The 14,574-nt window shown below is 36.2% G+C and overlaps 1 protein-coding gene across 1 annotated transcript; it reads left to right on the top strand.

Moving 5' to 3' along the window:
* The first annotated feature begins 3 nt into the window (after positions 1 to 3).
* Positions 4 to 14,340, top strand: LOC128019711 (lambda-crystallin-like). Its single transcript, XM_052605860.1, has 8 exons — positions 4 to 167; positions 655 to 762; positions 1,150 to 1,276; positions 2,312 to 2,473; positions 8,612 to 8,806; positions 12,740 to 12,848; positions 13,651 to 13,757; positions 13,939 to 14,340. The coding sequence occupies exons 1-8, from the start codon at positions 127 to 129 to the stop codon at positions 14,035 to 14,037; spliced, it is 948 nt and encodes a 315-aa protein (XP_052461820.1). The 5' UTR covers positions 4 to 126; the 3' UTR covers positions 14,038 to 14,340.
* Positions 14,341 to 14,574: the final 234 nt, after the last annotated feature.

Below are 14,574 nucleotides of genomic sequence, written 5' to 3' on the forward strand. Positions count from 1 at the left end.
CGTGCGAGACGCCGTAGCTCCGCCCACAGCCCGTCTTCATGCGCGTAACCTGAAGTCTGGTGATGTTGGGGGTCCTGTAAAGTAACGTTAGCTGACTGAGTTTTGACATTTGTAAAGGAGATCAAGATGGCTTCATTAAAAGGAAAGATTATTACTGTTGTCGGAAGGTGAGAGTTTTCTTGTTTAAGTCAGTCTGTCAATTTTGGCAGAGATTGCATAAGAGAATAGTTGAGTGGACTTTGAACTCTACTGTGATAGTGTTTATTAATAGACGTATTACTCCACATCAGAATAGTGCATATAAAAATTAACAGTGCAATGATTTATGACCAAAATAAATGAACACGTGAGTGTGTATTTGCGCTTATTTGACATTTTGGGTAGGTTTGACGTCCAAATAAGGTTATGATGTTAAAGTGTATTACTCTGACTATTGTTTTTTTCATGCATGGTCATCAAGGTCTTTAAACCTTAAAGTATTTTTGCAATATTAAAGTTTCTGTTCAGGTAGTCTCAAAAAAAATTCTCATTTTGGTATGTAGACAATGCATTGATTTTCACTAATGTTAACGGACTACTTGTTCTCTAATGATATTTGACTTATTTACAATGCTGTCTCTTTTTCCTAATTGTATGGGATGTGGCATCATAAAGTGGGCTGATCGGCCGCTCCTGGACTATGGTGTTCCTGAGCGGAGGATACAGGGTCAAGATCTATGACAACGAACCAGGACAAGCATCACGAGCCATCACAGAGATCAGGTCAGTGGAAAACAGGACAGAAAAATGACCTGTTGACCCCTCAGTCAGATTCTTTCCCTTTAGCATCACTGCTCAACTTTTGTCTGAGCACGTTTGTAACCCATTTTGAGTGCACAACCTACATAAACCAATGATCTGAGGATAAAAATTGAATAAAAGAGAGAAGATCATATGCAGCGGAAAAAATATGCACAAATTAAAGTCTTTCCATAATCTGTTTAGGTTGTTTTAAATATCCCCCTTCCTTTATTCACTTCTTCTGTCACCAGAAGGCATTCTGTTTCCTAGATATGTAACTAAAATGGAAAAAATAGGTGTCGAAACAAGCTTCACTCAGAAATTGCTAGTAAATTTTAAGCTGAATGTTGTGTTTTTGTGTGTGAGCAGGAAACAGCTTGAGGAGCTTCAGCAAGCCAAAATGCTGAGAGGGAATCTGACGGCTGCAGAGCAGTTGAGTCTGCTCAGCAGTCACCATGACCTGCAGCAGGCCCTAGAGGGAGCTTTCTTTGTCCAGGTGAGGTTTCCACCTTCAATGGAGATGACTTCCTGTTGACCCAAAAATGTAACCTGGGGAACAGAGGATAAACATCTCCCTGATGTGTATGGAACAAAAGTATCTCATGTGTGGATAAGAAAGTGTATTATTTCACGTTTTTAAGTCCGTGTATGAACCAAAAATCACATGGAACCAAAAGTCTTATCTGTGGTTTTACGTTTGAAATGGTTTGAACATCCCATGATGTCTTTCTTACTAAGTTACTTACTAATGTGATTAACTATTGGAATTGCACTCGTGTTTAATTATTAAAATGTATTGAACACTTAGGAGCCAAGCCGCTGTTTGCTATTGGAAAGTCATTTTTTTTATTAAATAAAATAAAGATGGTGGATTTGATCATACATTTTTTCCTGTGTACTACATTTATTGACTGATCGCTGAAGGTTTCTGTTTGTCCCAGTTATGATGATGATGTCAGCATTTAATGATGCGTGGTCCTGGTATGTGCTGCTGACACTACTGTATTTTCACTGCTGTATTGGTGATATTATAATATACCATTATTTAACATTATATTTATTTTAGCGGTTTGTAAGCATGTGATGTTTTTTTTGTTTTTTTTTTTGTCTATATTGTTTAGTTTTTTTTCTAAAATCTCCACATTCTCATCATGAAGTGAAAATTCACCATTCACATTACTCATTTTCGTAATGCACATTATAGGTCTTATTGTAAATGATTTCCAGTCATTTCATATGTATATCTCAATGTGGATGAAAATATCTGTCGTTTCATTGCAACTCTGACTTTTAAAAAGTTTTTCTACTGCAGTAAATAATCAAAGATGCATGAGTGAATATTCCTGTTTGTTTTATAAGCATTGGGAAGTTAAGGTCTTTTATAACTATTCAGGTCAATTTCCTTCTTTTTTCTAATTGTACTCTCATGGAAAACTTTTTTGCTACAGCTTTAATTATAGTACGTTTCATACAGTCCCTTTGCTATTGTTGACCATCAACTGCTCTTGTCCTCTGTGTCTCCTGTGAATAGGAGTGTGTATTTGAGGACCTGAAAGCAAAGCACACTGTCTTCCATGAGGTGGAGAATCTCGTCACAGAAAGCGTGATTCTCAGCAGCTCCACTTCCTGTCTGATGCCAAGCAACGTGTTCTCTTGTGTCCAGAACAGAACTCGGTGCATCATTTCTCATCCGGTTAGTTACAATTATAGTCCATGAGAGATTATATGATTTAATTAATTAAATTAACTCTGATTTAAAATAAAAAAAGATTGACAGTATGTTTGAAAATCCATTTCATATGCGAATACTTCAGTCCAGTTTATGTTTGTTCAAGTGCATACATTTTGCCTTTGATACAGTCTATTGTTGTAACCCACATCATCTTCCATTCAAAGCAAAACGCATCTACAACATTTTTTCCCAAACCTTGTTTTAGTCATGGCACCCTTTGGAAGTTTTAACAAATTTGTGGCACCCTACAAAATTAATTTTGTCACAATAATTGAATTTCCAACTTCCATATGATACTTTGAAACAGTAGTGAAGCCAGAAAAGAGTCTCTGGGTGTGCATATGAAAATCTGGGTGTGCCACATTTATTGTCATATTACTGTGCAAAATTATGGGATAGTATTTTTGTCACACTGCTTCCGTCCAACCATACTCCTAGTGTTAATTTGCAGGTCGTGTCAAAATGTAGTTATTTGTTAAATGTAATAATTTTCTTCCAAATACGATAATTTTGAACTTCTGGTACGATACTTGGAAATTTCCAATCTGGCAACACTGTCTGTTGATGTTGGGCCCGGGGAGGGAGAAACATCCTCATCAGGTGTAATATTAAGGCCTTGTGTCCGGCTGTCCATCAAGCCGAGCAGCTCTGCGACATATTGCTAGCTAGCAAATTGCAATCAAAAATTATCTGTTTATATCATAGACTGCTGGGGTCACAGTCAGCTACTGTTTTCTAATTGGTTGGCAGTCCAAATGTCAGCAGATATTTTAACAAAAATAATTTAAAATGCATATTACATTTTAACATTTTTAGCATTATTGCACCATATATTGGATTCTTATTTCTGTGCACCTGAGAGTATGATTTAGAATGTTCAGTGGCGTCACAGAACTGCCAGATTCAAACAGCTTTTGCACGTTGGCTGGCGCTGAGCCTATGACGGACGCACTCAGCGCTTGTCATATATCACAATGAATATGCAGTGTTTTCAACCACATAATGTTTATTTTAGGTTTCAAACATTTAAATATACATAATCACTAGTAAAAAAATACATTGGTAGTTTGTAAAATACACACTGATGTCTATGGAAGCAGCAAAAACTATCTTATCAAATGTAATTTGCCGACGTGTTTTAGTCATATATCAGACACACATAGCAAATTAAAATTAAATTAAATTTATGCATTTAGCAGACGCTTTTATCCAAAGCGACTTACAGTGCATTCGGGCTATCAACAATAAAGTTTCCTCTATTCTTCGTCCAGTTCAACAGCCGCTTACTTTCATGTATTTCGGGAGAAACTGGGGAATTCAAGTGCTGTAGGTTAAATCCGGCTGACAGGACTCTGAACTGCAGCGCTCATCTCGTTATAGATCAAGATAATTTATAAAGGTTTTTAAACGAAGAATCAGAATATTATATAGTTGACACGGTAAGCATGTTTTTGTATATATTTTAATAAAAAATGAAAAACTAAATGAAACGAATACTGATTCATCTGTTAGTGAATAATGACGCGTCGCCATGGAAACAAAGGGTCAGTTAAAATATTTGTAACTTACATGTAAAAGGGTTGATTAAAAAAATAAAATAAAAATATATATATATATATATATATATATATATATATATATATATATATATATATATTCTAAGTAAACAACAATAGCCCAAGTTTAGTAAACTTTTTATTGAGACTATATATAATTCTGCATCTATTTTAAGGTGTGCCAGCTGCCACTGTGGGTGACACAGGCACACCCTGGCACACCCATGGCTACGCCATTGCTTTGAAAAGTATAGATATTCGGTACAGCAGTACACATTTTTTTTTTGCATATAGGCCCAGGGTTGAATCGCTACACCACTGGAGGGCAGTATTTCCAGAGATTTTCCAGAGTCACACCATGCTACAGCACCGTAGGGCTATTGCAAACAGAAACAATACTATAATACATAGATGTTTCCCATCAGCTCGATTTTTGAGTGGACTTTGCTGTTCTGATGAGCATGAACGGTGTATTAGTGAGTGGAGCGCACACTCATAGAGCAGGATAATATGCAGAGCGTCACACCAAGAGGTGTAAAAAGTACTGAAAATTTTACTAAATTAAAAGTACAAGTATCTTGCCAAAAACATACTTGAGTAAAAGTAAAAAAAGTACAACTTTTTGAATTGTACTAAAGTATTACAAAAGTTAACAGATATACGGAGGTTTTGTTAAAGGGAGAAAAATAAATAAAAAGCACAGGTCAAACACATACATCTGGTGCAACAGCTACATTTAAAATGCAGCACAGTGGAACACACACACACACACACACACACACACACACAAATACAGGGAAGGGGATTAAAATAAAACTCTGTCCTTTCCACCCTCATACCATCCAATATACAGTATTGTTCAAAATAATAGCAGTACAATGTGACTAACCAGAATAATCAAGGTTTTTAGTATATTTTTTATTGCTACGTGGCAAACAAGTTACCAGTAGGTTCAGTAGATTGTCAGAAAACAAACAAGACCCAGCATTCATGATATGCACGCTCTTAAGGCTGTGCAATTGGGCAATTAGTTGAAAGGGGTGTGTTCAAAAAAATAGCAGTGTCTACCTTTGACTGTACAAACTCAAAACTATTTTGTACAAACATTTTTTTTTCTGGGATTTAGCAATCCTGTGAATCACTAAACTAATATTTAGTTGTATGACCACAGTTTTTTAAAACTGCTTGACATCTGTGTGGCATGGAGTCAACCAACTTGTGGCACCTCTCAGCTGTTATTCCACTCCATGATTCTTTAACAACATTCCACAATTCATTCACATTTCTTGGTTTTGCTTCAGAAACAGCATTTTTGATATCACCCCACAAGTTCTCAATTGGATTAAGGTCTGGAGATTGGGCTGGCCACTCCATAACATTAATTTTGTTGGTTTGGAACCAAGACTTTGCCCGTTTACTAGTGTGTTTTGGGTCATTGTCTTGTTGAAACAACCATTTCAAGGGCATGTCCTCTTCAGCATAGGGCAACATGACCTCTTCAAGTATTTTAACATATGCAAACTGATCCATGATCCCTGGTATGCGATAAATAGGCCCAACACCATAGTAGGAGAAACATGCCCATATCATGATGCTTGCACCTCCATGCTTCACTGTCTTCACTGTGTACTGTGGCTTGAATTCAGAGTTTGGGGGTCGTCTCACAAACTGCCTGTGGCCCTTGGACCCAAAAAGAACAATTTTACTCTCATCAGTCCACAAAATGTTCCTCCATTTCTCTTTAGGCCAGTTGATGTGTTCTTTGGCAAATTGTAACCTCTTCTGCACATGCCTTTTTTTTAACAGAGGGACTTTGCGGGGGATTCTTGAAAATAGATTAGCTTCACACAGACGTCTTCTAACTGTCACAGTACTTACAGGTAACTCCAGACTGTCTTTGATCATCCTGGAGGTGATCATTGGCTGAGCCTTTGCCATTCTGGTTATTCTTCTATCCATTTTGATGGTTGTCTTCCGTTTTCTTCCACGTCTCTCTGGTTTTGCTCTCCATTTTAAGGCATTGGAGATCATTTTAGCTGAACAGCCTATCATTTTTTGCACCTCTTTATAGGTTTTCCCCTCTCTAATCAACTTTTTAATCAAAGTACGCTGTTCTTCTGAACAATGTCTTGAACGACCCATTTTCCTCAGCTTTCAAATGCATGTTCAACAAGTGTTGGCTTCATCCTTAAATAGGGGCCACCTGATTCACACCTGTTTCTTCACAAAATTGATGACCTCAGTGATTGAATGCCACACTGCTATTTTTTTGAACACACCCCTTTCAACTAATTCAACTAATTGCCCAATTGCACAGCCTTAAGAGCGTGCATATCATGACTGCTGGGTCTCATTTGTTTTCTGAGAATCTACTGAACCTACTGGTAACTTGTTTGCCACGTAGCAATAAAAAAATATACGAAAAACCTTGATTATTCTGGTTAGTCACATTGTACTGCTATTATTTTGAACAATACTGTATATATATATATATATATATATATATATATATATATATATATATATATATATATATATATATGACTTTAATTTATCAGATGACTACAAAAAAATTATCTCTCTTAGTTTAATGCAAGTGAATGGGATGTCCAGAAATGAATATGACAGACAGTAACTCATACAACCCCTGTTAATGAATCAGTGTCTTCTTAAGTGAAAGGATAAATACAAAAAATACAAATCCCGATATTTTAAGCTTGACAGTCGTGTTCACTTTGTGTGGTTTCTGAAGAGGTCTTGTCCCCTTGCACTATACAGACTAAAAAAACTTTTCCTGTGTTCATATGAAGAAAGAACATCATAAACATCTGGGATGACATGAGGGTGAAAAAAATATGAGAGAACTTTCATTTTTGGGTGAACTATTCCTTTGAAGAGCAAGATGTGATGCAGAGGCTAAAACCTATTCCAGACGGAATACAAGAATGGGTTGCATTAATGAGGAGAGCCATAGAATTAAAACATACAACATTAACATTTTGAAAGGGCAATTCATGTGTCTATTCAACATTACTGTCTAAGGATAATTAAATTTGTAATTGTTTATTTGGGATATTTAGAGGTTTTTTTTCAGCAAATATTGATAAATACTTATTTGTGACTAATTAGGTTAATTAATAAGAAAATAATATCATTATTAAGGTTAAAAAATACTAATTGACAGTCTTAATTGCTACTCAAAGTGTCATATAATGACATATCAATTACCTGATAAGAACTAATCATTAAATCACTAAACATTAATTACAATTTACTTAACATAAAACGTTAATTTAAACACTTTTTTTTCTGAGATTTGTAACATTCAATAATAAATTATACATAATTACCACAAAAATATTAACTGTATTCAAATTCTCATCACTGATTTATTTGCACTCAATCTTATGCCTTCAGCTAATATATTACAGAGCTAAAGACTATCAAAACAGGAAGAATAATTAATAAATAAATAAAAATTGGGGGGGGGGTGCACACGTCAAGCACACGTCAATCACACACATTTGAACTTCTGTTAAAATAAAAATGTAATGTACTTTTTATGATGAAATAAAATTGTAAGGAGTTTTTTTTCCCTCAGAAATCTAATCAAGTGAAAAAAAATATAACCAGTTTAATTTGTACTTCAATAAAGTACAAATCCCCCAAAATAATACTTAAGTAAAGAAATCAAGTAAAACTCAAGTATTTTACACCTCTGGTCACACCACGTGAAAGTGAAACCTGAGCGTTTAACTAATTTTCGCAGGCCGGAATTTCTGTGAATCTTAGCGACATCAGAAATGGATATTATACACTAGATGCTTTTTTTTTTTACATTTCAACCATTAAAAAGATTACAAAAAGATTTTTTACACGGCACCCCTGCTCTCGACAGACAGCACCCCATTTGGGAAACACTGATCTAGACCAATATGTCTCATTATTGGTCTAGATGTGGTATTGGTTAAGATCTTGTTAAGGGCTAAATTTAAAATCCTCCTAAATGTAAACTTCTGCAACTAACCCTAATAGCAATTGTTATTTTCAAGCGTTCTTACCACATTCATGTTTTGGATTTAGTTTTACTATTTATATGTATTTAATGCAAGCATTATTTACATAGACACGCCTGGTTTTTCTTCTCAGCACTGATTTAGCAGCCTGTAATGAAGAATGGAGATAACCATTTTAGGCCAAGAGGGGCTTTACTGGACTTTGAATCCTTCGATGGAAATTCCACTTTGATCTCTTGAGCAGAAAGGTCTTGCTGGTCTTGCTGGTCTTGCTGGTCTTGTTGTCCTTTGGAGCAGTGTGAGGCAATTAGTTAACCTTCATCTGCATTTAGTGAATGTTTAATCATGAATGCCAAGCATTTTTGGTCAGACATTTAGTCAGAGAGACCTTCATAGGCAAGGAAAGAATTTTAGTACAAGGCCATTATCTCTAGCTCTGGTAAACACATTGGAATTGGTATAGTGCTCTGTCTGTGTTTTGTGGCTGATAAACCGATGTCATTTCCTGTTTGTTTTGAACCTCACAGGTAAACCCGCCCTACTATGTGCGTCTGGTGGAGCTGGTGCCACACCCCGAAACACTGCCTGCTGTGATGGATGTTGCTTACTCACTGATGACGGATGTCGGACAGGCACCTGTGCGACTCAGGAAGGAGATCGATGGCTTCGCATTGAACCGTGTTCAGTATGCCATCATAGCCGAGTCCTGGAGGTTGGTTCAGGTTGGTTGAGCCATGGAACTACACCACATATCAGTCAGAGTCATGGTTATACTGCATCATGTCTTAACCACCTACTAGTTCTTCCATGTCAAATCTCTACTGTACTGTATAATATGCGCAAAAAGGCAAAATAGAAAAGACCAACCTCCAACTTTTGAATTATAATGTATTCTAAAATAGTTGCCAGTTTAAAAATAGTACTCAAAAGTTCAATTAAAAATAGTTTAAAACATAATTGTATTTATCAAATGTAGCTGTTTATATATTTAGTTTATTTATTTTTCCATACTAAGGAAGTCAGTGGGGACCAGCACCTACAGTATCTAGTGAGTAATTGATGACAGAATTACAAATGTTTTATGTCTCTGTTACACTCTGTTTTTAGAAAGAAAGGAATGTGAAATTAGAGGAAGGGAGGAATGAACAGAGACTATTATGTTTTTTTTCTTAAATGGAAAGCATTGCAACATCCTTAGTCTTATCACACTATGTTTACAAATGACTGATTGAGAGAAGGAGGAAAAACAATCTCTTTTCTTTGTTCCTCTTGAGAAACTTTTAGAACAGCTTCTCTTTCCTCATACTGGTGGTTTTGTCCTGGTTAGAAAGTACACCTGTATTACAGTGTATCAAATGAACATGGGGTAGAGTAAGGAGATCCACTTTAAAAACCAAACCCTTCTGGGCACTCCCCACAAGCATGAACAAAAAGCAGTCAAGAAAGCACTTCCACAGACAGTGGACACCTGACTTTGAACTTAATTTTAGAGTGACTGTTCATTATTCAGTGAAGTAATTGACATTTAAAGACGAAACACAAAATTGTGTGTTCTGTACAGGATGTATTAGGAAGGCATCATCACAAAACGGTTTTTATTAATATGAATAATGGGAAAGTTCATAGGTTAGAACACTTAATCCTTACCCACTGTGTTAAAGTTGTGGTTTTTGTTGCAATATGACACTTTGTATTTGGTCCCTGGAGAGCTTTATATGGGTCGGGGTAGAGTACACTACATGTCCAAATTAATTACGCCCAAACACCATACTCATGTGTTTTTGAGAATTTAATACAAATTTTTTTTTTAAATCCTCAAGTATGTCCAAAACTAAAATAACTGCATGCTTAATTTTATCTACTGTTAGTAATGGGTGAAGCTGAAATAGCCAGAGCTGTTATTTAGGAGGGGGGTGTCTACACACTTCTGTCCTACATAAATAACAGATAAACCAAACCATTTATGTTTAAAACAATTATGTCTTTGTGAATAATTGTATGGATTCATTATTATCATTATCACTTAATATAATAATTCACTCACCCTTATTTATTTGGCTATTGCTAAAAATATACCCTAGCGACTTAAGGTTTTGTGGTCCAGGGTCACAAATGGTTAAATGATTAAATATTTTTTCAAAAAAAAAAAAAATTTTTTTTTAATATTTTTTTTTCCTGTAGAAGACCGTTCTCAAAGTAAAGCTAAAACAGAGGTTCCTTGGAAAACAAAAAGCCCCTTGTGTTTTTTAAAACATAGGAACATGCTGTGACTTTATCACAGTTAGTGACATTTTGAGAGGTTAAAATTTGAACCACTTGTGTCAAATGTGTTATTCTTTTGAGCTGGTTACAGATACACGTACAGTGTGTCCAATAAAGTATCCTGTCCAGTCTGCTTTTGTTTTTAGAGACAATTTCACTTTTAACTGACTTGATGGTTCTACTCCTTTCAGAGATTTATAACAACTGAACTGAGGCATAACGAAAGGAAATCTTATGAGGCCGAAGGAAAAATGTCACATTAATTGTTATTTGTCATTTGTAGTGTGTGTGTGTCTTTATTTATTTATCCTATTCATCATGCACCATTTAGGAAGAGTGGGATGTTGTTGTTTTTATTTTTATATATAAAGATTTTCCTCTTTATTAGCTGTTACACTAAATAAGTGTTTTTCCTTATAACAGCTTTCTGTCTTCATTTCATCCTCAGTAGTGTTAATGTGCAATCATTGATGATGGTAATTGAGGTAATTCAGTAATGTAGTTGTCTGGAATATCAGTATGATTTACAGGTCTGTGTGTGTGTTAGGAATTTAATTTCTAATAAGAGGTCACAACATTATTTTCCAAGTCTTGTAATTTCCTCAGTCAGAAGGAAAAGTTAAATGTCTAAATAAAACATAAACCATATGAGGAACAAATCCATATCCGGGTTTGAGTCAACTTCTAAATGACAGAAATACCTCTCCTCCTTTTTAGTTGTAGGCAAATACTTTTCACGAATTTCAAAAGAATCTGCTGTCTGAGCTTTTAAAAGGTTATGTCACATGGATCTTTAAAAGAAGCCATGTCGGTGAACCAGTTAAACCAGCACGCATACCGATTAATACAGTTTTTTGTTTAAGTAACTAAATGAAGTAATTATAAGCTGGTTTTACATAAGTTAAATATTGTTCAAAGACCCTCTGTGGCCACCTGGGACTGTTACTTGTTAAATGTTGCATCACTTTTGTTCAGTTAAGTCTTATTTAGCATTATATTATTTGATTTTATTAATGTTTCACTGTGTTGAATAATGAGGTGTTTGAGCTGTTCATGTTGTTGTCATGGGCCCAAATACCTAACTATTTATCTAAGTTTAAAACTATGACCACAGACATTTGAATATTGTTTACTAGCTGACAATCCAGTCTGAGCTGATGTTAATAATGTCATTGATGCTTAAAGGGATTGTTCACCCAAAAATGAAAATTCCATCATCAAACAGTTGCTGGTCCTTACTGACGTCAATAGCCCCAAAAAGAAAAATAATACTTTGGAAGTCAGTGGGGGCATCAACCATTTGTGTTCAGCAGAAGAAAGAAACAAACAAAGAAAGAAGAAAGTAACAAATTGAGGGTGAGAAAATGATGACAGAATTTTCATTATTCCGCAAAGTTGGCAGAGAAGCAGTCTTGAAGTGGCATCTAGAAGTGTTTATGACTCAAATGTTGCCCAGAAGGCATGATTTAGTCTGTCGTTTATGAGACATTATGTGTTTATGCTGAATTTTGAGCCTTGGACAAGTCCTTGGTGTAAAGATGCCTTAGGCTATCCATAAGCCCCTTTATACAAAGTCAAGATCTATGGATTTTATACATACAGACTTATGTTTTCCATTTCTTGCCACTTATATTTTTTTGCGTGTTATTTTCAGTTAGTTGTTTTAATTAGGGAATTTTTTTTGGGGGGGGGGCTATGATAAGGAACATTTAAGATTTGGACGGTTCCCCAAATTCCAGATTTGCAGCTTAAATCCACTCATGCTTCCTTCTCTGAGTTCAGGCGGCTCTTTGAGAGAGAGCCAGCACTGGAAAGTAGAGCAGCTGGGAAAGCTAATGGCTGCCCCTGGTGATTACCGTAGAGGAAAGGCCTCTTTTCTCGGTTTGCCCAGCCAGTCCCCTGCCTGGTGACACTGAGATAACAGCCTCGTTGTTGCGTGCAGGAAATGAACAAAGACCACCCTGTCCCTCTCCTAAACTCATCTCCCACTGCACATTTTGTATCCAACCTTTGATTTCAGCACAGTCAGACTACAGGTATCTGTAGCCACAGGTAATATGAGTACAAAGTGGGCCCAAAGTCTGGCACCACCACACTTGCCTCCCCCTGCCATACCATCCCATTGTTCAGAGGACACGGAGTTAAATGATAAGAGAAACCCAATACAGTGGGAGCGGCTTTAGAGCTCTTCAGACGGGACAAAAGGGGGACAACCTCCATTTTCCTCTCAGTGAGGTGGACCAAACTTTGTTGGCTGGACAAACTACTAAGCAGGAAGCTTTTAGGATTAGAAGATCAGAACATCAGTAAACCACTTTTAGAAACATGGTCTTTCATCCAAGTGTATAATACACACTGTATTGCCAAATGAACTTCTCTTTCTTCTCATCCAGGATGGAGTGATTTCGGTGAAGGACATTGATCTGGTTATGTCTGAGGGCTTGGGCATGCGCTACGCTTTTATAGGTCCCATTGAAACCATGCATCTCAATGCACCCGAAGGCAAGCTACCCATTAACCCATGCAATTAAAAAAAAAGGCATCATGAAATTTTGTATTTAAGCACTTAGAAGTTTTTGTTTTCATCATGCATGGAAAAAGAATTGGTCTGTGAAAGCCTGTTGCTGTTTCGATTAACATCCACCTCACCTGACCTTAAGTATGTGTGTGCAAGAGACAGACTGTGAAAGAAACGGAAACAAACACTAAAGTGTGTAAATGTGCATGTGTTTTGAAGAGATCTCATGTTCACGTTGAAAATCAGAAGGCAGTGTGAAATCTGTAGGATGACCCCGCTCCCCCTATGAAATGTGCTTTGCCATGTGACACTAATACTAATGTCTGATGATGACAGATGAGTTATTATTCTCAGCCCTGCCTCCTTGTACTGTGAGTGAGGTGCTACAGTGCTCTCAATGTGGTGATAAAGCCCCCCTGTAAACGTAAGAGTTTCGCCCTGGTTTCTTCCATTGCTGTAATGGCACAGGTTCTTGGAAACTGTAAGCGAAGAAATGTGGCTGAACTTTCCCTGGTGCACATCTTATCTGCTGAGAGCCTTTCTAAAACAACTCATGCCCTTCAGATGAGGACCTACTCCATTCATGCTTGAAAACTCTGTTACAAAACAAAAACCCAGTAACTTTATTTGCTGAGTCATTTTGGACACTGTTCTAAATTAAAAATACTTTGTGTCACAGTTATTCATAAAGAGTCATGAAAAAATATCAGACCATATATCTTCTACCGTGTTCCTTCTTTATTGTAGAAGTGTAAAACAACATTTTTTATTGTTTTGTCTGTCCAGGTATGGAAGGCTATCTCCAGCGCTACAGCGAGGGCATGAAGAGGGTTATTAATACTTTTGGATCTGTTCCAGATTTTTCTGGAGAGCCAGCAGCTAGAATTGTAAAAGTAAGCAATATCAATATTATTAATAATTATTGGAAAATATCCACTAATGGTTGCTTTAGAAATCTTTGGACAGATTTCCCAAATAACCATAATTGTTTTGTTGTTATTATGTTGTTGTTTGTTTGTTTGTTTATAATTTTTGTAACCATTATCAAATGAAAGATTTGATCATGTACTTTAGGAGATCTGTGAGCTGATACCTGCTGAACAGGAGCACCTCACAGTCCGGAGAGAGAGAAGAGATCAACTGCTGATGGAACTAGCGAAGCTGAAGAAATGAGGCTGTAGTCCATAAAATATTTCAGTGGAATTGGTTATGGATCATCTGAGCCATTGTTGTCCTTTGTTAAATATTTCCTTTCCAGGTAACTGAACATGACTGATTAAATTACTGAAACAAAATTAAACCCCATTAATGGTTTTAGGGTTCATTTAATTATGAATAGAATTTTTATAATGCATTAACAGTATTTTTAAGTGTACGATTTGTGACTAATACTTGTTTCACTGAAACCGCTATAGCACTTTCTTGCTCATGATAAATGTGATGTGAAATTCACAATTAAAGAGGAAATGAAAACTATCTCTTGGTGGATAGCCCTTTTCTTGATGCACCCCAATGAATTTGGAAGGATATTCTGATGCTTCCTTCTGGAAAATACACGCAGTTAAAAACTAAAAGTATTTTTTATTTTTAACTTCCTCATGGGACATTTATGAATTAATCTCATACCTAAGATGAACCCAACAAATATTTGGACACTTGACTTGAGATGTATGAATGTCATAACATGTCAAACCAAGTGTCGGATGCAAA

The sequence above is a fragment of the Carassius gibelio genome, chromosome A9 (assembly GCF_023724105.1).
Source record: "Carassius gibelio isolate Cgi1373 ecotype wild population from Czech Republic chromosome A9, carGib1.2-hapl.c, whole genome shotgun sequence".
Classification (NCBI taxonomy): Eukaryota; Metazoa; Chordata; class Actinopteri; order Cypriniformes; family Cyprinidae; genus Carassius; species Carassius gibelio.